This window comes from Cherax quadricarinatus, chromosome 6 (assembly GCF_038502225.1).
Source record: "Cherax quadricarinatus isolate ZL_2023a chromosome 6, ASM3850222v1, whole genome shotgun sequence".
Classification (NCBI taxonomy): Eukaryota; Metazoa; Arthropoda; class Malacostraca; order Decapoda; family Parastacidae; genus Cherax; species Cherax quadricarinatus.
Window position 1 is genome coordinate 68,078,920 of NC_091297.1, and position 26,722 is coordinate 68,105,641.

At 45.7% G+C, this 26,722-nt stretch overlaps 1 protein-coding gene across 4 annotated transcripts in view; it reads left to right on the forward strand.

Moving 5' to 3' along the window:
- The window catches only part of LOC138852166 (serine-rich adhesin for platelets-like), a 927,448-nt gene that overhangs the window by 746,659 nt on the left and 154,067 nt on the right, over positions 1 to 26,722 (forward strand). For all 4 annotated transcript variants that reach the window (XM_070081857.1, XM_070081863.1, XM_070081870.1 and 1 more), the window contains one exon: positions 454 to 2,010. In XM_070081857.1, coding sequence (XP_069937958.1) covers positions 454 to 2,010 — 1,557 coding nt within the window. The remainder of the gene's footprint in view (positions 1 to 453; positions 2,011 to 26,722) is intronic.

Here is a 26,722-nt window from a genome sequence, read left to right on the forward strand (position 1 = left end):
TGTTGTTAGTGTGGATTGTTGTTAGTGTGGATTGTTGTTAGTGTGGATTGTTGTTAGTGTGGATTGTTGTTAGTGTGGCTTGTTGTTAGTGTTGATTGTTGTTAGTGTTGATTGTTGTTAGTGTTGATTGTTGTTAGTGTTGATTGTTGTTAGTGTGGATTGTTGTTAGTGTGGCTTGTTGTTAGTGTTGATTGTTGTTAGTGTGGCTTGTTGTTAGTGTTGATTGTTGTTAGTGTGGCTTGCTATTATGGGTCGTTGATGAAGATTGTTATAAACTATTATTAATATAGTCTTTCGTTAAGTGTTAATTTTTATTATGCTTACTGTTAACATAGATTGTTAATATTGTTGTAATGTTAATAGTGTTGTAATGGCATCTTATTATGGATTATTAATGCAAATTGTTGTTAGTGCTGGTTGTTAATGAGGCTGTTGTTGTTGTTGTTGTTGCAGGTCCTGTCAGCTTGGAGAGGATTTCACCTGAGTTGCGGCCGCCCACTGCGCCCCACAAGCCACCCAGGGGGCACCGCCCCCCTGCAGACGAGAACGAGCCCCCTAGGGAAGCCCTCTTCTGCCCTGCTAGCGGGGCACCTCCCCGGGGGGCGCCGCCCCGCCGGTATAGCATGAGCAGCTTCGACGGAGTGGCTTCCTGCAGTAGTCAATTGAAAAGCTCTGCGCTCCAGGACCACGACCTGCACAACCACGACCTGCACAACCACGATCTGTACAACCACGACCTGCACAACCACGATCTGTACAACCACGACCTGCACAACCACGATCTGTACAACCACGACCTGCACAACCACGACCTGAACAGCCACGACCTGTACAACCACGACCTGAACAACTACGACCTGAACAACCACGACCTGCAGCCTTCCTTCGACTCTTCTCCTGTGCCCCAGCGGCGTCGCCTGCTGCCAGACCTGCCCCAGCAGCAGCAGCAGCAGCAGCAGCACCTCAGCAGTCACCCTGCTGCTGAGTGTGAGAGACGACCATCTACCCTGCCAAGGAAACACGGTCAGCCTCACGACCCCTGCCACTCCCTGGCACGACCCTACCACTCCCCCTGTCTCTCTCACGACCCTACCAGGTTCCACTCCATGCCTCACAAGGGGGCGTGCTCCCCCACCGGGCAGGGGCGGGGGCACTCCGAACCTCCCCGCCGCCCACACTCCCCCGGAGCGCCCACGAGGGAGCACCTCACCCTGGGGGGGTATATAAGCTCGGGACCCGTCACCAGCACGCCCATCATGCACGACCCCACCCTCGCCCACGCCAGACACGGCATCTCCCCTCCCACGCCCGTACCGAGGGACCACTCACGACTCCATGCTAGCCGCCCACCAGACCAGGGCACGGCCACGCCCCAGGGGCGCCGCCCTTCCCAGGGTGTGACGCGAATTATTGAGATTGAGGTAGAGAGAGAGGATGGCACCTTCGCCCCGTGCCGCAGTCAGTGCCGCAGCCCCTGCCGCAGCCCGGCCTCCAGGACCCCCGACAACAGCGACTCCTGCGGCAAGGGGTCTTCCTCGCGTCCACGCCCATCCACCTCCTCGCCCGAACTACGCCCACGCCAAGCTACTTCTCCGTCCATGCCGCGCCCACACCGCGGCACTTCCCCGTCCAAGTCACAGCCTTGGTACACAACCTCGCCACCCACGCAAAGCCCACGCCTGCCGTCTACCACCCATGCATCTCACCCACGCCTCTCAAGCTCTCACCCACGCCAAAGTGCTTCCCCGGCCACGATAGTTCCACGCCAGTTTTCACCCACGCCCACACAGCCGCGGGTGCTGGCTCCCACGCCCACACACCCGCGGTCGCTGGCTCCCACGCCCACACAGCCTAGGATACTAGCTCCTACGCCCACGCAGCCTCGGACACTGGCTCCCACGCCCACACAGCCTCGGATACTGGCTCCCACGCCCACACAGCCTCGGATACTGGCTCCCACGCCCACACAGCCTCGGGTTCCTGCTATCACCACTACGCTGATGACCTCAGGTAAAGTCTTTCTTATATGTTCTGTCGTGGTCACAAACACACACACACACACACACACACACACACACACACACACACACACACACACACACACACACATACACATACACACACACACACACACATACACATACACACACACACACACACACACACACACACACACACACACACACACACACACATACATACATACATAAACACACAGGGAGAGAGTCGACCTAGTAGCGGCCAGCGAAGAGGCTGGGGCACGAGTTGTGACTCGACCCCTGCAACAACAAATAGGTTAGTACACAAACTCTCATCAACACCCCCTCTAACACACACACCTTCACTGACCTTGATATAGAGAGAGTCGTGAGCAAATACAGGTCGTATTTATATTATGTTTCATGGATAGCGTCTGGAAAGTACAAGAGTAACAGGAGGTGAGGTCACCTGGTGGTCGTTGCTTCAGGTAGTCTGTGAGGTCACCTGGTGGTCGTTACTTCAGGTAGTCTGTGAGGTCACCTGGTGGTCGTTACTTCAGGTAGTCTGTGAGGTCACCTTGTGGTCGTTACTTCAGGTAGTCTGTGAGGTCACCTGGTGGCCGTTGCACCAGGTAGTCTGCAAGGTCACCTGGTGGTCGTTACTTCAGGTAGTCTGTGAGGTCACCTTGTGGTCGTTACTTCAGGTAGTCTGTGAGGTCACCTGGTGGTCGTTACTTCAGGTAGTCTGTGAGGTCACCTGGTGGTCGTTACTTCAGGTAGTCAATGAGGTCACCTGGTGGTCGTTACTTCAGGTAGTCTGTGAGGTCACCTGGTGGTCGTTACTTCAGGTAGTCAATGAGGTCATCTGGTGGCCGTTGCACCAGGTAGTCTGCAAGGTCACCTGGTGGTCGTTATGTAGGATAGTGCTCGAGGTCACCTGGTGGTCGTTACGTCAGGTAGTGTGTGAGGTCACTTGCTCGTTACGTCAAGTAGTCGGTGAGGTCACCTGTAGGTCGTTACGACAGTTAGTGCGTGAGGTCACCTGGTGGTCGGTACGTCAGGTAGTGCGTGAGGTCACCCGGTGGTCGTTACGTCAGGTAGTGCGTGAGATCACCCGGTGGTCGTTACGTCAGATAGTGCTCGAGGTCACCTGGTGGTGGCTACGTCAGGTAGTGTGTGAGGTCACCTTGTGGTCGTTACGACAGGTGTGTGAGGTCACCTGGTGGTCGTTACGACAGGTGTGTGAGGTCACCTGGTGGTCGTTACGACAGGTGTGTGAAGTTACCTGGTGGTCGTTACGACAAGTGAGTGAGGTCACCTGGTGGTCGTTACGACAAGTGTGTGAGGTCACCTGGTCGTCGTTATGACAGGTGTGTGAGGTTACCTGGTGGTCGTTACGACAGGTGTGTGAGGTCACATGGTGGTCGTTACGACAGGTGTGAGGTTACCTGGTGGTCGTTCCATGTGAGGTCACCTGGTGGTCGTTACGACAGGTGTGTGAGGTCACATGGTGGTCGTTACGACAGGTTTGTGAGGTCACCTGGTGGTCGTTACGACAGGTGCGTGAGGTTACCTGGTGGTCGCTACGACAGGTGTGTGAGGTCACATGGTCGTTACGACAGGTGTGAGGTTACCTGGTGGTCGTTACATGTGTGTGAGGTCACCTGGTGGTCGTAACGACAGGTGTGTGAGGTCACCTGGTGGTCGTTACGACAGGTGTGTGAGGTCACCTGATGGTCGTTACGACAGGTGTGTGAAGTCACCTGGTGGTCGTCACGACAGGTGTGAGGTCACCTGGTGGTCGTCACGACAGGTGTGAGGACACCTGGTGGTCGTCACGACAGGTGTGAGGTCACCTGGTGGTCGTTACGACAGGTGTGAGATCACCTGGTGGTCGTCACGACAGGTGTGTGAGGTCACCTGATGGTCGTCACGACAGGTGTGAGGTCACCTGGTGGTCGTCACGACAAGTGTGTGAGGTCACCTGGTGGTCGTCACGACAGGTGTGTGAGGTCACCTGATGGTCGTCACGACAGGTGTGAGGTCACCTGGTGGTCGTCACGACAAGTGTGTGAGGTCACCTGGTGGTCGTCACAGGTGTGTGAGGTCACCTGGTGGTTGTGCCGTGAGGTGGGAGAGGGTTAACATGGTCTAGATAAAGACAAAAGCAGTATAATGAGATCATTTGTTGACGTTTCGCCCGCAGTGTAGGCTTTGTCAGGTCACAAAGAAATCTGATCTGCTTGTGATTTCATAAAACGCACTGTGTGGGCGAAACGTTGACAATGAAGGATCTTGTTACGCTTCATGTGTGTCTACCAGCGTTACCAGTATGTTAGAGCTTCATGGCTCATCTTACCTCTTACACATAACTAAAAGTCTGATAAAACGGACCTCCCATACAGCGAATGTTTGATAAAATGGACAAAAATGTGGCCGGACAAGGCTCACCATGTGTGTTTAAGGGATGTTCGGTTAAAATAGCCACGAAGTGAACCAAATCTGCTTTATCGAACGGCTGTCCAGTCCGGTCTTACTTTCAATATAATAGAGCAACTGTGCTTAATGAGAAGTTTATTTGGCGCTGCCTTCACCCAGGACTTGTCTATTGTTATTGTGGTGGGAGAGACAAGTCTCGTGTCCAGCTGGAAATTATGTTGCCGAGACAAAATAATTGTTTACAAGAAGTACAGACAGGGCAAGACAAGGCAAGACAGGGCAAGACACGGCAGTTAGGGCAAGTAGGCAGCCAGCCAATCAGAGAGAGAGAGGAAGGGAGACAGAAAGAAAGGAAAAGGGAGAGAGAGTGAGAGATAGAGATATCAAAAGCATGCTTGAATTAGTTTTTTCTTAGTATGTACGGCCGTGTTATCAGTACAGCAGACTAAGTTTATTTTATTATACATTTGTCCATATACGGTAGCTGGTCGATTAAGCAGACGTAGAGAACTTAATATAACAGAATTTTCAGTAAATCGGACACACCTTCCCCGGACTTTTACTGTACGATGAAAATGGTATATAATAACGACAAGTTGTTAAGACACATGTGCAACAGTTGGGTATTTTTATTGTTGATTTTATTTTTTGGTTGGATGTGAGTTAGACCTGCCTTCCATGGACTGCAGTTCTTGTGGTTGTGCATGACAGTGTAGTGCACAGTGGAAGCTAATTGTTAACTATTCCTGTAAGCAGGGCTACACCAGAAAGATAGAGAAATGCCTTCGGAATGCCACATACAAGGCTATAAATTATTCCACAATGATAGATCAACAGGAAGGGTGGTGGAGTAGCTATGTAGTCAGAGACAATTTAAATTGTTGTGTTAGACAAGATATAAAATTAGAAGCGTAAGCCACTGAATATGTATGGACATCTTCTCAAGGGCCATGTGATTTACAGGCCCTCAAACCTTGATAGGGAGTGCAGTAAACTTCTATGGGACGAAATTCGTAAGGCATCTACATACGACAATGTTGTGATAATGAGAGATATTAACTTTAGACAGATTGACTGGAGCAGTTTGACAGGAAATTTAGAGTCAAGTGACTTTCTTGATACTATTCAGGATTGTTTTTTAAAACGGTTTGTGACATAACCAACTAGAGGAAATAACCTGCTTGGCTTGGTTCTTGCCAGCAGGGAAACACTAATTAATAATCTTGAGGTTAATGATGAACTTGGGGAAAGTGATCGCAAATCACTCAGTTTTAATATATCATGGAATTACCCTAATAAAGGCAATCAAGTTTCTGTCCCTATCACCACCTACCTGACTATGGTCAGGTAGGTGGTGATAGTTGCCGATATGATATTTTCCAGGGCATAGTTCTAGCTGCTCAGACAACTTATGGTCCAAATAGGGAAATCTGATAAACAATAGATTAAAACATCTCATTGGTCAAAAGAGAGGTATATATTGGCGAATCAAAAGAGGAGAGAGGCAGTTAAGAAATCAATATTTTCAATTAAAGCGATAAATAAAAAGGGGAATAAGAAAATCCTAAAAAGACTGAGGCTAAAGTCGCAAGGGAATCAAAGACTAACCCGAAAGGATTCTTTCAGGTACATAGAAGATTAGGGACAAGATAGACTCACTCAAAAGTTACTCATGTCAGCTCACCGACAGTGATAAGGAAATGTGGGATTCTTAACACTTCCTGTCAGTTTTTACTCAGGAAGATACTAGCGATATTCCAGAAATAATAAATTATGTAGAACAGGATGATAAACTATGCACGATTAGGGTCACAAGTGACATGGTCCTTAAACAAATAGATAAATTAAAACCTAACAAATCCCCAGGCCCTGATGAACTGTGTGCAAGGGTTCTAAAGGAAGGTAAATAGGAACTTAGCAAACTTTGGCTAATCTTTTCAACATATCACTACAAACTGGCATGGTGCCAGATAAGTGAAAAATGGCAAAGGTGATACCTATTTTCAAAGCAGGTGACAGGTCCTTAGCTTCGAACTATTGACCAATAAGCCTAACCTCCATAGTGGGAAAATTTGTGGAATCAATACTTGCCGAGGCAGTTCGTAGCCATCTTGAAAAGCATAAATTGATCAACGAATCTCAGCATGGTTTTACAAAGGGGCGTTCCTGCCTTAGAAATTGATTAACTTTTTTCACTAAGGTATTTGAGGAGGTAGATCATGGTAATGAATATGATATTGTGTATATGGACTTCATTAAGACTTTTGATAGTCCCACACCAGAGACTACTGAGGAAAATTAAGGCACATCGAATAGGAGGAGAATTTTTTTCCTGGATAGAGGCACGGTTGACAAATAGGCAGCAGAGAGTTTACATAAATGGGGAGAAATCTGCGTGGGGAAGCGTCACGAGCGGTATTCCACAGTGGTCAGTGTTGGGCCCTTTGTTGTTCACAATCTACATACACGACATAGATGAGGGAATAAATAGCAATATAAGCAAGTTCGCCGATGACACATATACTAAATTATATAGATCTTAATATTACTGATTACGAAAAGGATTTGGGAGTTCTGGTTAGCAGTAATCTAAAACCAAGACAGCAGTGTATAAGTGTTCGCAATAAAGCTAACAGAATCCTAGGCTTCATATCAAGAAGCATAAATAATAGAAGTCCTCAGGTTGTTCTTCAACTCTATATATCCTTGGTTAGGCTTTATCAAGATTATGCTTCACAGTTTTGGTCACCGTATTACAGAATGAATACAAATGCTCTGGAAAACATACAAAGAACATAAGAACAACTGCAGAACGAAGGAACACTGCAGAAGGCCTACTGACCCATGCGAGGCAGGTCCAAGTCTCCTACCGGCTTAAGCCAATGCACCCAACCTAGTCAGGTCAGGTCACATTGACTTAAGGGAGGAACACGGCAACCGACCTGGTAGCACAAGCTATCAGGTCCAACTCACACCCACCCACATCCACTCATGTATTTATCCAACCTATTTTTAAAGCTACACAACGTTCTGGCCTCTATCACTGTACTTGGGAGTTTGTTCCACTCATCCACAACTCTATTACCAAACCAGTACTTTCCTATATCCTTCCTGAATCTGAATTTTTCCAACTTAAAACCATTGCTGCGAGTCCTGTCTAGGCTAGATATTTTCAGCACACTATTTACATCCCCTTTATTTATTCCTGTCTTCCATTTATACACCTCAATCATATCATCCCTAATTCTACGTCTTTCTAGAGAGTGCAGATTCAGGGCCCTTAGTCTATCCTCATAGGGAAGGTTTCTGATACATGGGATCAACTTTGTCATCCTCCTTTGTACATTTTCCAGAGAATTTATATCCATTCTGTAATACGGTGACCAAAACTGTGCAGCATAATCTAAATGAGGCCTAACCAAGGATGTATAGAGTCGAACAACCTGAGGACTCCTATTATTTATGCTTCTTGATATGAAGCCAAGGATTCTATTAGCTTTATTGCGAACACTTATGCACTGTTGTCTTGGTTTCAGATTACTGCTAACCAGAACTCCTAAATCTTTTTCGCAATCCGTAATATTAAGATCTACATTATTTAGTTTATATGTGGCATGGTTATTGTCCTGTCCAACATTTAGAACTTTGCATTTGTCTATATTAAACTGCATCTGCCACTTCTCCGACCACTGCATCAGTCTATTCAAATCTTCCTGGAGTGCTCGGATGTCCTCGTCAGAATGAATTCGACGGCCTATTTTGGTGTCATCGGCAAACTTGCCGATGTCGCTCTTTATGCCCTCGTCTATGTCGTTTATGTAGATTGTGAACAGCAGGGGGCCCAACACTGACCCCTGAGGAACACCGCTAGTGACGCTTCCCCACTCTGATTTCTCCCCATTTATGCAAACTCTCTGCTGCCTATTTGTCAACCATGCCTCTATCCAGGAAAAAATTTCTCCTCCTATTCCATGTGCCTTAATTTTCCTCAATAGTCTCTGATGTGGGACCCTGTCAAAAGCCTTACTGAAGTCCATATACACAATATCATATTCATTACCATGATCTACCTCCTCAAATACCTTAGTGAAAAAAGTTAATAAATTCGTAAGGCAGGAATGCCCCTTTGTAAAGCCATGCTGAGATTCGTTGATCAATTTATGCTTTTCAAGGTGGCTACGAACTGCCTCGGCAATTATTGATTCCATAAATTTTCCCACTATGGAGGTTAGGCTTATTGGCCTATAGTTCGAAGCTAAGAACCCGTCACCTGCTTTGAAAATAGGTATCACATTTGCCATTTTCCACTTATCTGGCACCATGCCAGTTTGTAGTGATATGTTGAAAAGATTAGCCAAAGGTGTGCTAAGCTCCTCTTTACATTCCTTTAGAACCCTTGCATACAGTTCATCAGGGCCTGGGGATTTGTTAGGTTTTAATTTATCTATTTACCTAAGAACCATGTCACTTGTGACCCTAATCGTGCACAGTTTATTATCGTCCTGTTCAACATAATTTATCATTACTGGAATATCGCTGGTATCCTCCTGTGTAAAAACTGAGAGGAAGTATGTGTTAAAAATTCTACACATTTCCTTATCACTGTCAGTGAGCTGACCCGAGGAACTTTTGAGTGGGCCTATCTTGTCCCTGATCTTACTACTGTATACCCGAATGAATTCTTTTGGGTTAGTCTTCGATTCTCTTGCAACTTTAACCTCATAATCTCTTTTTGCTTTTCTAATTCCCTTTTTTATTTCTCTCTTTAACTGAATATATCGATTTCTTAATTGCCCCTCTCCTCTTTTGATTTGCCTATATATGCCTCTCTTTTGACCAATCAGATATTTTAATCTATTGTTCATCCATTTAGGATCATTTTTGTTTGATCTGATTTCCCTATTTGGAACATAATTTGACTGAGCAGCTAGAACTATGCCCTGGAAAGCATCATATCGGCAACCATCACCACCTACCTGACCCTTAGTCAGGTCATTCCAGTTCAGCCCACCTAAGTAATTTTTCAGTCCTATGAAATCAGCCAAGCGAAAGTCAGGGACGGAGAGTTGATTGCCATTATTAGGGGAATTCCATGATATATTAAAACTGAGTGATTTGTGATCACTTTCCCCAAGCTCATCATTAACTTCAAGATTATTAATTAGTGTTTCCCTACTGGCAAGAGCCAAGTCAAGGAGGTTATTTCCTCTAGTTGGCTCTGTCACAAACTGTTTTAAAAAACAATCCTGGATCGTATCAAGAGAGTCACCTGACTCTAAATTTCCTTTCAAATTGCTCCAGTCAATCTGTCTATAGTTGAAATCTCCCATTAGCACAACATTTTCGTATGTAGATGCCTTACGAATTTCGTCCCATAGAAGTTTACTGCACTCCCTTTCAAGATTTGGGGCCCTGTAAATCACACCCAAAATTAGTTTTTCTCGGCCCTCGAGAAGCTGTAACCAAACAGATTCAGTGGCTGACGCTTCTACTTTTATATCTTGTCTAACACAACAATTTAAATTGTCTCTGACGTACATCGCTACTCCGCCACCCTTCCTGTTGACCCTGTCAGTGTGGAATAATTTATAGCCTTGTATGTGACATTCAGAGGGCATCTCTCTATCTTTCAGATTGAGCCAGGTCTCTGTTATAGCAATAATATCTATGTTTCCTGCACTTGCAATTAATCTTAGCTCATCTATCTTATTTCTTACACTCCTGCTATTAGTATAGTAAACCTTAAGGGAGCTAGTCCCTTGCTGCCCTCTGCTGTCCCCCTTTGTTTGCTGACCTGATCTATTGTCTTTATTTATAACTTCATGCTGAATGCCTTTTATACATTTACTGATTCCAACCCTAGTGTTGCAACCTGCTTGTTTCCCACACACACCCATACCTCTATCTTCTATCAGTTTAAAATCATAGGCATTTCACCAATGGCCTTCTCAATTGAGTTTGCAAGTGCTACCACCCCAGCCCCAGAGAGATGTACCCCATCCCTTACATACATATCATGTTTGCCATAAAAGTTGTTCCAGTTGTCAATGAATGGGATTGCAAGTTCCTTGCAGTATCTGTCTAGCCAGCAATTTACACCAATTGCTCTAGACAACCATTCATTTCCTACTCTCCTTCTAGGCAAGATGCTACATATGACTGGGACCCCTCCCTTAGACTTAATGAAATCTATAGCTGACCTGTACTTACCTAGCAGCTCTTCTCTCCTACCCTTCCCAATATCATTTCCACCAGCACTGAGACAAATAATGGGCTTGTTCCCATTACCTGACATTATATTATCCAGCCTGTTAACTATGTCCCCAACACCAGCTCCAGGGAAGCACACTCTATCTCTCATCTTCTTATTCCTATTACAAAAAGCACGGTCAATATATCTTACCTGAGAGTCACCAACCACAAGAATGCGCTTACCTCTGTTAGCAGGGGCAGTAGTACCCTTACCTTCACTGGCCACTGAAGTACATTCATCCTGAAGAACAGAGAAGCGATTTCCTACCTTCAGATCTTCACTCTTAACTTTCCTTATTCTGATTCTCCTCCCATTATTGGTTACCACTCGCCACTTGTAGCAGGTGCTGGACTGCACCTCACTGCTGGTAGCCGTTGCTACCTCCCCACCTACAGCCTCCTCACAGCGAGAGACAGACTGCACCTCACTGCTAGAAGCCTCTTTCCCCACAACTCCAGCCACCTCACACTCTCTCCCAGACCCATTGAGGTGGACCTTCAGCCTCCTAATCTCCTCCTGGAGAAGCAAGACCTTCTCCTTCAACTCTCCAACCTCAATTTTTAAAACACTGCAGAAGCAAGCCATGCTTTGTAACCGTCCACGCTAATCCCCAAAGCAGCTCAAGTTGACAAAGTTGATCCCATGTATCAGAAATCTTCCCTATGAGGATAGACTGAGGACCCTGAATCTGCACTCTCTAGAAAGGCGTAGAATTAAGGGGGATATGATTGAGGTGTATAAATGGAAAACAGGAATAAATAAAGGGAATGTAAGTAGTTTGCTAAAAATATCTAGCAAGATAGGACTCGCAGCTGGAAAAATTCAGATTCAGGAAGGATATAAGGAAGCACTGGTTTGGTAATAGAGTTGTGGATGAGTGGAACAAACTCCCGAGTACAGTTATTGAGCTAAGACCTTGTGTAGTTTTAAAAATAGGTTGGATAAATACATGAGTGGGTGTGGGTGGGTGTGAGTTGGACGTGACTAGCTTGTGCTACTAGGTCAGATGCCGTGCTCCTTCCTTAAGTAAATGTGACCTGACCTGACCTGTATAGGTTAGGGCATTGGTTCAAGACCTGCCTCGCATGAGCCAGTAGGCCTGCTGCAGTGTTCCTTCTTTCTTATGTTCTTAAGCCAGCCCAGGTGTGCACTCGGTGAAAGCAAATATTTGACTCGGTCTAACATCTGAGGCTTTTTGGTGTCTGGGGAGTGACCGACCCAGCAACTCTCTCTCTTTACCACCTGAGGTGAGGGAGGGGCGGGAAGCGGATATCTCACCCCGCACTCTGCCACAGCCAGTAACTGCAACTAAACTGTTCCCAAGGGAATGCGAGAGTTCCGCACATACCCAAGCTCTCTACCTAATTAAATTACTAAACGTATAGACACTTTATCCAGTAAAACCATGGCTATGAAACCCTTTACCCTTGATATTGTCACACAGACTTCATCTGATTTTGTAATACACTAAAAGAAATGGCCTCTCATCCGGACTGCGCTACACTAGTCATCCAGAAATGGCGACTATTCAAGGAACGCCGTTTGCGACTACCTTCAGCGAAGTGAATAGTCGTAGCAGTAGTAAGGAGTGTGAAGGAACGCCGTTTGCGACTACCTTCAGCGAAGTGAATAGTCGTAGCAGTAGTAAGGAGTGTGAGTAACAAGTTATAGCAGAGGTGGTTGCAGAGCAGTCTAGCAAGTGGCAACAACACCCAGCCAACACCATTCTATTTCCAAGATAAACGAATCCGTTGCTAGAGGAATCCTCTACCTAATAAAATTACTGAACATATATACACATTTTACTTGGTAAAAGTCTGCCATGACAATGTAAAGTATCTGTGACAGGTCCTTAGCTTCGAACTATAGACCAATAAGCCTAACCTCCATAGTGGGAAAATTTATGGAATCAATAATTGCCGAGGCAGTTCGTAGCCACCTTGAAAAGCATAAATTAATCAACGAATCTCAGCATGGTTTTACAAAGGGACGTTCCTGCCTTACGAATTTATTAACTTTTTTCACTAAGGTATTTGAGGAGGTAGATCATGGTAACGAATATGATATTGTGTATATGGACTTCAGTAAGGCTTTTGACAGGGTCCCACATCAGAGACTATTGAGGAAAATTAAAGCACATGGAATAGGAGGAGAAATTTTTTCCTGGATAGAGGCATGGTTGACAAATAGGCAGCAGAGAGTTTGCATAAATGGGGAGAAATCAGAGTGGGGAAGCGTCACGAGCGGTGTTCCACAGGGGTCAGTGTTGGGCCCCCTGCTGTTCACAATCTACATAAACGACATAGATGAGGGCATAAAGAGCGACATCGGCAAGTTTGCCGATGACACCAAAATAGGCCGTCGAATTCATTCTGACGAGGACATTCGAGCACTCCAGGAAGATTTGAATAGACTGATGCAGTGGTCGGAGAAGTGGCAGATGCAGTTTAATATAGACAAATGCAAAGTTCTAAATGTTGGACAGGACAATAACCATGCCACATATAAACTAAATAATGTAGATCTTAATATTACGGATTGCGAAAAAGATTTAGGAGTTCTGGTTAGCAGTAATCTGAAACCAAGACAACAGTGCATAAGTGTTCGCAATAAAGCTAATAGAATCCTTGGCTTCATATCAAGAAGCATAAATAATAGGAGTCCTCAGGTTGTTCTTCAACTCTATACATCCTTGGTTAGGCCTCATTTAGATTATGCTGCACAGTTTTGGTCACCGTATTACAGAATGGATATAAATTCTCTGGAAAATGTACAAAGGAGGATGACAAAGATGATCCCATGTATCAGAAACCTTCCCTATGAGGATAGACTAAGGGCCCTGAAACTGCACTCTCTAGAAAGACGTAGAATTAGGGGGGATATGATTGAGGTTTATAAGTGGAAGACAGGAATAAATAAAGGGGATGTAAATAGTGTGCTGAAAATATCTAGCCTAGACAGGACTCGCAGCAATGGTTTTAAGTTGGAAAAATTCAGATTCAGGAGGGATATAGGAAAGTACTGGTTTGGTAATAGAGTTGTGGATGAGTGGAACAAACTCCCAAGTACCGTTATAGAGGCCAGAACGTTGTGTAGCTTTAAAAATAGGTTGGATAAATACATGAGTAGATGTGGGTGGGTGTGAGTTAGACCTGATAGCTTGTGCTAACAGGTCGGTTGCCGTGTTCCTCCCTTAAGTCAATGTGACCTGACCTGACTAGGTTGGGTGCATTGGCTTAAGCCGGTAGGGACTTGGACCTGCCTCGCATGGGCCAGTAGGCCTTCTGCAGTGTTCCTTCGTTCTTATGTTCTTATGTTCTTATTATGATGTACATTGTGACGGCGATCATCAAGGCTTCCAGGCATCATCTACGTTAGAGGTCGGGCTCTGTGATGATGAGTTGTGCCTCTTTCCAGTTTATCAAAGTGTCCCATGGTGCTACTGTGGAGGACACACAGGTTGTGTCCTCAGCTAAGCTGACTCACGAGGATGAACTTATACATATTTCCTGGCACAGTGTCCACAAGGTCGACCTCCTGTCTTTGACGGAGGATGCAGCCACAGTGGCTTCGTCGACGTTGCTCTCTTATTGCTACAATATCTATATATTTTTTCTAAATGCAAGTAATCCTAGATCGTTTTTATTAATGATGTTGCACCACTGGAACAAGTTAATATCCTTATCAGTGGTAAGTTTTTTTTTTCTCTCTCTTTTCTTCACATGGGTAATTTACTCTATAAAATGAAAGATGTAATTCCCTGTCAGTCCCACACCTCAACATCCTAGTGTTCACTATCAGAATTGGTGTCTTCTAATTTTGATATCAGTATCTGCCTAAAAATTTGTTGGTATTTGGAGAGATGGATATGGCTGGGAGAGGGGGAGGCTGCAGAGATTAGTAAATGAATTTGTGAGAGTATGCAAGAGGGATGTCAGATTAGGAGAGTTTGGGTATGGAGGAAGTGTTCAGATATTTGGTGCAATTTGTTAGCAAGTGGTTGACCCTTTGACTGTCGCAGCTCCTTTCTGAAACTGTCATTCTATGTCGCAAAATATTCGAAAAAAAAAAATTTCTTACCAAAATGTTAGGATTATTTTACTGAGTGTTTCAAGCCTAAATTTTTTTTTTGCCATCAGGAGGCCTGGTCACAGACCGGGCCGCGGGGGCGTTGACCCCCGGAACTCTCTCCAGGTAAACTCCAACATTTTCAGAATTTAATATACTACATGAAAAAAAAATCTGTATTTTACCTTTGATAATTTTTTTCTATTATTTACATTATTTTCATTATTACCTGACATACTCACTTCTTTTCTATATTTGAAATGCTTTCCATTTTTATTATTTACATCTGCACATTATCTTCCCGTCACAAGCAAGCAGCACATTTTCAGCTTCCACGAGGCACAACCTCCTGGTCGTCTTAACTTCCAAGTTTCGACACGTGTGCTTAATTCACACTTTCAAATTATTGAAGTTTCCCAGACTACTTCTATAAACTAATTTAAACTCGCAGACAAGTTCCTGACTTCTCTCTCTTTCTTTCTCTCTGTCTCTGTCTCCCTCTCTGTCCCTCCACTGATCAAGTCAAAGGTTTGACTCTCACTGGTGAAAGGTGTTTTCCATCCCTTGCATACATGTCGCTATTTGACCACTGGGATAGATGTATCTGTCCCAGTGGTCAAATAACTTTATTTTCTTTGATTCACAGAGATAACCGAGTCGGTAATTAACTTCAGTGGCCCTGGATAGCCAGTGGTTGCCCACCGTCATCCCAGGCAGACTGCCAAATAACACAACAGTCCCCCTGAACCTTGACAGCAACTCCTCTCTTTCAGCCTACCTAACATTGTTACTTTCGTCACTCAGGCAAATAATGGGTTAATTCCTACCAGCAATTAAGTCTTATGGTCATGGATAATCATTCCAGCTAATTTCCGGTATTCAGTCTGATACCATTTATAACAAAACAAGTCACAATGCCGTGACTGGAACGATACACAAACAACCCGCACATAAAAGAGAGAAGCTTACGAAGACGTTTCGGTCCGACTTGGACCATTGACACACTGTCACATTTATCCAGTCCTCAACACCTTCGTCCCAGCACCAGGAAGACAGGAGATCTTCCTGTTCCATAACACAATATTCGTGTTTCTCACCTAAGTCTCTCCCATAGCAAAAAAAAAAAAATTGATCTTCAGGTTACAAACAGTAATGAACACCGACAAATACATAAGAAAGACACATACGCAGTATTATGACATGCATTACGGAGACGTTTCGCTCACCTGGGCTTTTGCCAGTTCAAGGATAATATTTTGTTTTTTTTTGAAAATCACTGTCACTATATTGGCAGTTCTTAATAATAAGGTTAAGTTGCATTTTGCAGTTGTGTGCAGCTGTGGAGAGCTTGAGCCCAACACTCAATGTATTAGTTTCGTGGAAAGATCGATAAAACCCCAGGTGGGCGAAACGTTACTTTAATGGACTAATACTGTATGTGTGTCTTTCTCGTAAAGAATGAGATTACCTTTATGGTTCCTGCAGTACTTCTTACCGCCGTCTTAGTTTGTGCGTCACTAGTACATCGTCTGTGTTAGTACCTTCTTCCTTCATCTCTCTCGTCACTGTTATTATAATGATGCTTCTCAACCTAATTCTTCTCCATAGTTACTGCATCTCTTAACTTACTCCAGTCCCTCCTTCACCTGGTGGCCTCCTTCTTCACCTGGGGGCCTCCTCCATCACCTGGTGGCCTCCTCCTTCACCTGGGGGCCTCCTCCATCACCCGGTGGCCTCCTCCTTCACCTGGGGGCCTCCTCCATCACCCGGTGGCCTCCTCCTTCACCTGGTGGCCTCCTTCACCTGCTGGCCTTCTTCTTCACCTGGGGGCCTCCTCCATCACCTGGGGGCCTCCTTCTTCACCTGCTGGCCTTCTCCTTCACCTAGTGGCCTCCTCCTTCACCTGCTGGCCTTCTTCTTCACCTAGTGGCCTCCTCCTTCATAAGTTGGCCTCCTCCATCACCTGGTGGCCTCCTTCTTCACTTGCTGGCCTTCTTCTTCACCTAGTGGCCTCCTCCTTCATAAGTTGGCCTCGTCCTTCACCTGGTGGCCTCCTTCTTCACCTGCTGGCCTTCTCCTTCACCTAGTGGCCTCCTCCTTCACCTGCTGGCCTTCTCCTTCACCTAGTGGCCTCCTCCTTCATAAGTTGGCCTCCTCCATCACCTGGTGGCCTCCTTCTTCACCTGCTGGCCTTCTTCTTCACCTAGTGGCCTCCTCCTTCATAAGTTGGCCTCCTCCATCACCTTGTGGCCTCCTCCTTCACCTGCTGGCATCCTCCTTCACCTGCTGGCCTCCTCCTCCTTCACCTGGTGGCCTCTTCCTTCACCTGGTGGCCTCCTCCTTCACCTGGTGGCCTCCTTCTTCACCTGGTGGCCTCCTCCTTCACCTGGTGGCCTCTTCCTTCACCTGATGGCCTCCTCCTTCACCTGGTGGCCTTCTCCTTCACCTAGTGGCCTCCTGCTTCATAAGTTGGCATCCTCCATCACCTGGTGGCCTCTTCCTTCACCTGCTGGCCTTCTCCTTCACCTAGTGGCCTCCTCCTTCATAAGTTGGCCTCCTCCATCACCTGGTGGCCTCCTCCTTCACCTGCTGGCCTCCTCCTTCACCTGCTGGCCTCCTCCTTCACCTGGTGGTCTCCTCCATCACCTGGTGGCCTCCTCCATCACCTGGTGGCCTCCTTCTTCACCTGGTGGCCTCCTCCTTCACCTGGTGGCCTCCTCCTTCACCTGGTGGCCTCCTTCACCTGGCGGCCTCTTCCTTCACCTGGCGGCCTCTTCCTTCACCTGGTGGCCTCCTCCATCACCTCATCTCAGACTGACACTGCTGAAGTCTCTTAACTCATACTGACACTACTGAAGTCTCTCAGTTTAGACTGACACTTATGAAATCTCTCAGCTCAGACTGACACTGCTGAAGTCTCTCAGCTTAGATTGACACTACTGAAGTCTCTCATTTCAGACTGACACTAATGAAGTGTCCCACCTCAGGCTGACACTGCTGAAGTCCTTTAGCTCTGAAACTACTGAAATCTACCAACTCAGACTGACACTACTGAAGTCTCTCAGCTCATGCTGACACTACTGAAGTCTCTCAGTTTAGACTGACACTTATGAAATCTCTCAGCTCAGACTGACACTGCTGAAGTCTCTCAGCTTAGATTGACACTACTGAAGTCTCTCATTTCAGACTGACACTAATGAAGTGTCCCACCTAAGGCTGACACTGCTGAAGTCCTTTAGCTCTGACTGAAACTACTGAAGACTCTCAGCTCAGGCTGACACTACAGAAATCTCTCATCTCAGACTGACACTGCTGAAGTCTTTCAGCCCAGACTGACACTACTGAAGTCTCTCAGCTCAGACTGACACTACTGAAGTCTCTCATCTCAGACTGACACTGCTGAAGTCTCTCATCTCAGACTGACACTGCTGAAGTCTCTCAGCTCAAACTGACACTACTGAAGTCTCTCATCTCAGACTGACACTGCTGAAGTCTCTCAGCTAAGACTGACACTACTGAAGTCTCTCAGCTAAGACTGACACTACTGAAATCTCTCAGCTAAGCCTGACACTACTAAAATCTCTCAGCTAAGACTGACACTACTGAAATCTCCCAGTTCAGACTGACACTTCTGAAGTCTCTCAGCTAAGACTGACACTACTGAAGTCTCTCAGCTAAGACTGACACTTCTGAAGTCTCTCAGCTCAGCCTGACACTTCTGAAGTCTCTCAGCTCAGCCTGACACTTCTGAAGTCTCTCAGCTCAGACTGACACTACTGAAGTCTCTCAGCTCAGACTGACACTACTGAAGTCTCTCAGCTAAGACCGACACTGTTGAAGTCTCTCAGCTAAGGCTGACACTACTGAAGTCTCTCAGCTAAGACTGACACTGCTGAAGCCTTTCAGCTAAGACTGACACTACTGAAATATCTCAGTTCAGACTGACACTTCTGAAGTCTCTCAGCTAAGACTGTCACTACTGAAGTCTCTCAGCTAAGACTGACACTTCTGAAGTCTCTCAGCTCAGCCTGACACTTCTGAAGTCTCTCAGCTCAGCCTGACACTGCTGAAGTCTCTCATCTCAGACTGACACTACTGAAGTCTCTCAGCTCAGACTGACACTGCTGAAGTCTCTCAGCTAAGACTGACAATGTTGAAGTCTCTCAGCTAAGGCTGACACTACTGAAGTCTTTCAGCTAAGACTGACACTACTGAAGTCTCTCAGCTAAGACTGACACTACTGAAGTCTCTCAGCTAAGACTGACACTACTGAAGTCTCTCAGCTAAGACTGACACTACTGAAGTCTCTCAGCTAAGACTGACACTACTGAAGTCTCTCAGCTAAGACTGACACTACTGAAGTCTCTCAGCTAAGACTGACACTACTGAAGTCTCTCAGCTAAGACTGACACTACTAAAGTCTCTCAGCTAAGACTGACACTACTGAAGTCTCTCAGCTAAGACTAACACTACTGAAGTCTCTCAGCTAAGACTAACACTACTGAAGTCTCTCAGCTAAGACTGACACTACTGAAGCCTCTCAGCTAAGACTAACACTACTGAAGTCTCTCAGCTAAGATTAACACTACTGAAGTCTCTCAGCTAAAACTAACACTACTGAAGTCTCTCAGCTAAAACTAACACTACTGAAGTCTCTCAGCTAAGACTGACACTACCGAAGTCTCTCAGCTAAGACTGACACTACTGAAGTCTCTCAGCTAAGACTGACACTACTGAAGCCTCTCAGCTAAGACTAACACTACTGAAGTCTCTCAGCTAAGACTGACACTACTGAAGTCTCTCAGCTAAGACTAACACTACTGAAGTCTCTCAGCTAAGACTGACACTACTGAAGTCTCTCAGCTAAGACTGACACTACTGAAGTCTCTCAGCTAAGACTGACACTACTGAAGTCTCTCAGCTAAGACTGACACTACTGAAGTCTCTCAGCTAAGGCTGACACTACTGAAGTCTCTCAGCTAAGACTGACACTACTGAAGTCTCTCAGCTAAGACTGACACTACTGAAGTCTCTCAGCTAAGACTGACACTACTGAAGTCTCTCAGCTAAGACTGACACTACTGAAGTCTCTCAGCTAAGGCTGACACTACTGAAGTCCCTCAGCTAAGACTGACACTACTGAAGTCTCTCAGCTAAGACTGACACTACTGAAGTCTCTCAGCTAAGGCTGACACTACTGAAGTCTCTCAGCTAAGACTGACACTACTGAAGTCTCTCAGCTAAGACTGACACTACTGACGTCTCTCAGCTAAGGCTGACACTACTGAAGTCTCTCAGCTAAGACTGACACTACTGAAGTCTCTCAGCTAAGACTGACACTACTGAAGTCTCTCAGCTAAGGCTGACACTACTGAAGTCTATCAGCTAAGACTGACACTACTGAAGTCTCTCAGCTAAGACTGACACTACTGAAGTCTCTCAGCTAAGGCTGACACTACTGAAGTCTCTCAGCTAAGACTGACACTACTGAAGTCTCTCAGCTAAGGCTGACACTACTGAAGTCTCTCAGCTAAGACTGACACTACTGAAGTCTCTCAGCTAAGACTAACACTACTGAAGTCTCTCAGCTAAGACTGACACTACTGAAGTCTCTCAGCTATGACTGACACTACTGAAGTCTCTCAGCTAAGGCTGACACTACTGAAGTCTCTCAGCTAAGACTAACACTACTGACGTCTCTCAGCTAAGACTGACACTACTGAAGTCTCTCAGCTAAGACTGACACTACTGAAGTCTCTCAGCTAAGGCTGACACTACTGAAGTCTCTCAGCTAAGACTGACACTACTGAAGTCTCTCAGCTAAGGCTGACACTACTGAAGTCTCTCAGCTAAGACTGACACTACTGAAGTCTCTCAGCTAAGACTAACACTACTGAAGTCTCTCAGCTAAGACTGACACTACTGAAGTCTCTCAGCTATGACTGACACTACTGAAGTCTCTCAGCTAAGGCTGACACTACTGAAGTCTCTCAGCTAAGACTAACACTACTGACGTCTCTCAGCTAAGACTGACACTACTGAAGTCTCTCAGCTAAGACTGACACTACTGAAGTCTCTCAGCTAAGACTAACACTACTGAAGTCTCTCAGCTAAGACTGACACTACTGAAGTCTCTCAGCTATGACTGACACTACTGAAGTCTCTCAGCTAAGGCTGACACTACTGAAGTCTCTCAGCTAAGACTAACACTACTGACGTCTCTCAGCTAAGACTGACACTACTGAAGTCTCTCAGCTAAGACTGACACTACTGAAGCCTCTCAGCTAAGACTAACACTACTGAAGTCTCTCAGCTAAGACTGACACTACTGAAGTCTCTCAGCTAAGGCTGACACTACTGAAGTCTCTCAGCTAAGACTGACACTACTGAAGTCTCTCAGCTAAGACTGACACTACTGAAGCCTCTCAGCTAAGACTAACACTACTGAAGTCTCTCAGCTAAGACTGACACTACTGAAGTCTCTCAGCTAAGGCTGACACTACTGAAGTCTCTCAGCTAAGACTGACACTACTGAAGCCTCTCAGCTAAGACTAACACTACTGAAGTCTCTGAGCTAAGACTGACACTACTGAAGTCTCTCAGCTAAGACTGACACTACTGAAGTCTCTCAGCTAAGGCTGACACTACTGAAGTCTCTCAGCTAAGACTAACACTACTGAAGTCTCTCAGCTAAGACTGACACTACTGAAGCCTCTCAGCTAAGACTAACACTACTGAAGTCTCTCAGCTAAGACTGACACTACTGAAGTCTCTCAGCTAAGACTGACACTACTGAAGTCTCTCAGCTAAGGCTGACACTACTGAAGTCTCTCAGCTAAGACTGACACTACTGAAGTCTCTCAGCTAAGACTGACACTACTGAAGTCTCTCAGCTAAGACTAACACTATTGAAGTCTCTCAGCTAAGACTGACACTACTGAAGTCTCTCAGCTAAGACTGACACTACTGAAGTCTCTCAGCTAAGGCTGACACTACTGAAGTCTCTCAGCTAAGACTAACACTACTGAAGTCTCTCAGCTAAGACTGACACTACTGAAGTCTCTCAGCTAAGACTAACACTACTGAAGTCTCTCAGCTAAGACTGACACTACTGAAGTCTCTCAGCTAAGACTGACACTACTGAAGTCTCTCAGCTAAGACTGACACTACTGAAGTCTCTCAGCTAAGACTAACACTACTGAAGTCTCTCAGCTAAGACTGACACTACTGAAGTCTCTCAGCTAAGACTGACACTACTGAAGTCTCTCAGCTAAGACTGACACTACTGAAGTCTCTCAGCTAAGACTGACACTACTGAAGTCTCTCAGCTAAGACTAACACTACTGAAGTCTCTCAGCTAAGACTGACACTACTGAAGTCTCTCAGCTAAGACTGACACTACTGAAGTCTCTCAGCTAAGACTGACACTACTGAAGTCTCTCAGCTAAGACTGACACTACTGAAGTCTCTCAGCTAAGGCTGACACTACTGAAGTCTCTCATCTAAGACTGACACTACTGAAGTCTCTCAGCTAAGACTGACACTACTGAAGTCTCTCAGCTAAGACTGACACTACTGAAGTCTCTCAGCTAAGACTGACACTACTGAAGTCTCTCAGCTAAGACAGACACTACTGAAGTCTCTCAGCTAAGGCTGACACTACTGAAGTCTCTCAGCTAAGACTGACACTACTGAAGTCTCTCAGCTAAGACTGACACTACTGAAGTCTCTCAGCTAAGGCTGACACTACTGAAGTCTCTCAGCTAAGACTGACACTACTGAAGTCTCTCAGCTAAGACTGACACTACTGAAGTCTCTCAGCTAAGGCTGACACTACTGAAGTCTCTCAGCTAAGACTGACACTACTGAAGTCTCTCAGCTAAGACTGACACTACTGAAGTCTCTCAGCTAAGGCTGACACTACTGAAGTCTCTCAGCTAAGACTGACACTACTGAAGTCTCTCAGCTAAGACTGACACTACTGAAGTCTCTCAGCTAAGACTAACACTACTGAAGTCTCTCAGCTAAGACTGACACTACTGAAGTCTCTCAGCTAAGACTGACACTACTGAAGTCTCTCAGCTAAGACTAACACTACTGAAGCCTCTCAGCTAAGACTAACACTACTGAAGTCTCTCAGCTAAGACTAACACTACTGAAGTCTCTCAGCTAAGACTAACACTACTGAAGTCTCTCAGCTAAGACTGACACTACTGAAGTCTCTCAGCTAAGACTAACACTACTGAAGCCTCTCAGCTAAGACTAACACTACTGAAGTCTCTCAGCTAAGACTAACACTACTGAAGTCTCTCAGCTAAGACTAACACTACTGAAGTCTCTCAGCTAAGACTGACACTACTGAAGTCTCTCAGCTAAGACTAACACTACTGAAGTCTCTCAGCTAAGACTAACACTACTGAAGTCTCTCAGCTAAGACTGACACTACCGAAGTCTCTCAGCTAAGACTAACACTACTGAAGTCTCTCAGCTAAGACTAACACTACTGAAGTCTCTCAGCTAAGACTGACACTACTGAAGTCTCTCAGCTAAGACTAACACTACTGAAGTCTCTCAGCTAAGACTGACACTACCGAAGTCTCTCAGATAAGACTAACACTTCTGATGTCTCTCAGCTAAGACTAACACTACTGAAGTCTCTCAGCTAAGACTAACACTACTGAAGTCTCTCAGCTAAGACTGACACATTTCAACATCCTGTATTAGCATCAACTTGCTTGATGGAATATGACAGGGAGAAACAGCTAGCCATTGCCGGCACTCTTTTTGGCGCAGCTCTTGGTCCCACTGTGTGTGTGACACAGCTCTTATTCCCACTGTGTGTGTTACACAGCTCTTATTCCCACTGTGTGTGTTACACAGCTCTTATTCCCACTGTGTGTGTTACACAGCTCTTATTCCCACTGTGTGTGTTACACAGCTCTTATTCCCACTGTGTGTGTGTTACACAGCTCTTATTCCCACTGTGTGTGTTACACAGCTCTTATTCCCACTGTGTGTGTTACACAGCTCTTGGTCCCACTGTATGTGTGACACAGCTCTTGGTCCCACTGTGTGTGTGCGACACAGCTCTTGATCCCACTGTGTGTGGCACAGGTCTTGGTCCCACTGTGTGTGTGCGACACAGCTCTTGGTCCCACTGTGTCTTGACTATTGGTTCCGCCAGTAATGTACCACATGCCAGAGACTTTCTTTTGTTCTCAATAATATTTTATTATATGTAAACTGCATGGTTTTTGTGCTGCAGAAATAACGTTAGTTTTGTTTACTGTGGCAGCACACTGGTGATGTATGTAGTTTTGTTTAATAAAGGTGGTGATGGTAATGGTGGCGCAGAGAAGACAAGGTTGACTGACCTAGCAGTGACGAGGCTCAACACAGGTTAGCTTTATTCCTACGTATTTAAGTACTATAATTTGTAAAGGGGTTGTCGGGTAAGCCAGCGGAATGCCTCGGTCTTTTGAACAAAAGTTCCAGCTGCGGGTCATCATATGACTGAGACCCGCGTCAGGTAGCACTTGTTTCCTGACAAACTCCCAGGTTCTAGTACGTCCTGGGGATCCTTGTAAGTCCTTAGAATTCTTGTAAGTCCTGTCAGTTCCTTTCTGCACTGCAAGTCCAGCGAGTCCTGGTATATCACTGAACATTTGTTATCGTAACAAGTTTGTATATCATTAGTATGACGTATTTTAGGCTACGCAGATCAGTTCTGGAAATGCAGAGTTTATAAGAAGACAAGAACATTGGCAGTATTTTGTATGAAGATGGAATGAGATCCTTGAGTCTTCAAGTTCTGGAAAGACTTAGTATGAGAGGACGACATAGCTGAGGTGTGCAAGTGGAAGACAAGTATAAATAAAGAAGAAATATGCAGGATGCTGAGGCTGTCAATACAAAAGTGAGTTTAATTAAGTTGCAGAAACTGAGAAAGTCTGTGAGAAAAGTGCTGTTCATTGTTGATGGTTGGGGAAACATGTATATTTCTGGATATTCTTGAATATCCTCAGATCAAACCTATATAACATCTCTAGGTTGATTAATGAGACACATGTTCAACACCTGATTTTCTGCACTCACCAAACGTTTCGTCCACCGGGAAACTTATATTTATCTAACAGAGAGGCATGATCAAGATGTCTCATATAGAGGATGCAGTGGAAGGAGGGGAGAGATGCATCAGTAGGAGACGTGGTCACATGTGGGCGGGGCCCACTAGTAGAAGTAGGTCAGGAAGCGGGGTATATATAGTAAATATTTAAAAAAAAGAGTAGGCCTAGCACTTGCCAGCAGGCCTACTGCAGTGCTACTCCGTTCTTAAATTCCGTTAGTCCTTTAATCTTTTGCAAGCCCTCTAAGCTTTCGCAAGCCCTGTAAGCTTTTGTAAACCCTGTAAGCTTTTGCAAGCCCAGTAAGCTTTTTTAAGCTCTGTAAGCTTTTGCAAACATTTTAAGCTTTTGCAGACCCAGTAAGTTTTTGCAATACCTGTAAGCTTTTGCAAGATCTGTAAGCTTTTTCAAGCCCTGTAAGCTTTTGCAAGACCTGTAACCTTTTGCAAGATCTGTAAGCTTTTTCAAACCCTGTAAGCTTTTGCAAGACCTGTAAGCTTTTGCAAGATCTGTAAGCTTTTGCAAGACCTGTAAGCTTTTGCAAGACCTGTAAGCTTTTGCAAGATCTGTAAGCTTTTTCAAGCCCTGTAAGCTTTTGCAAGACCTGTAAGCTTTTTCAAGACCTGTAAGATTTTGCAAGCCATGTTAGCCTGGTAAGTATTGCGGACAGGTCTGAGGCGCTGCGAGCCCCGGCGGCCACCACAATAATGATGAGCCGGACCGGAAACTGCTAGAGTAATGAGGCTTGAATAATGTGATGGTGTCTGCATCACCTGTTGTAGGGAGGGAGGGAGGGGTTCACAGGGTGAGGGAGGGGTTCAAGGGGTGAGGGAGGGGTTCACAGGATGAAGGAGGGGGTTCGCAGGGTGAGGGAGGGAGTTCACAGAGTAAGGGTGGAGTGCTGGCTGAGGGACGGAAAGAGGGTCAGGGAGGAAGGGCGAGGTGGGAGGAGTGAGGGAGGTTAAGGGAGGGTAAGGGAGGGTAAGGGAGGGTAAGAGAGGGTAAGGGAGGGTAAGAGAGGCATACAAAATTCAACATCACAGGTGTTTAGACGGGTTTATACTGGCTGAGTCTGTGACTGGTCTAGGTTACCACCACATCACCACGACATGTTCGTCTGTCAACATCACCACGACATGTTCGTCTGTCAACATCACCACGACATGTTCACCTGTCAACATCACCACGACATGTTCACCTGTCAACATCACCACGAAATGTTCACCTGTCAACAACACCACGACATGCTCACCTGTCAACATCACCACGACATGTTAACCTGTCAACATCACCACGACATGTTCACCTGTCAACATCACCACGACATGTTCACCTGTCAACATCACCACGACATGTTCACCTGTCAACAACACCACGACATGTTCACCTGTCAACATCACCACGACATGTTCACCTGTCAACAACACCACGACATGTTCACCTGTCAACATCACCACGACATGTTCACCTGTCAACAACACCACGACATGTTCACCTGTCAACATCACCAGCAGTAACAACACCAATAACATCAACAACGATAGCAGCAACAACTGCAGCAGCAACAACAGTAGCAACAGCAACAGCAACAACAGTAGTAACAGCAACAGCAACAATAGCAGCAGCAGTAGCAAGAGTAGCAGCAACAGCAACAACAGCAACAGAAGCAGCAACAGAAGCAGCAACACCAGCAGCAACAACAGCAGCAACAACAGGAGCAACAGAAGCAGCAACACCAGCAGCAACACCAGCAGCAACACCAGCAGCAACAACTGCAGCAGCAGCAACAACAGTAACAACAGCAACAGCAACACCAGCAGCAGCAGCAACAACAACACCAGCAGCAGCAACACCAGCAG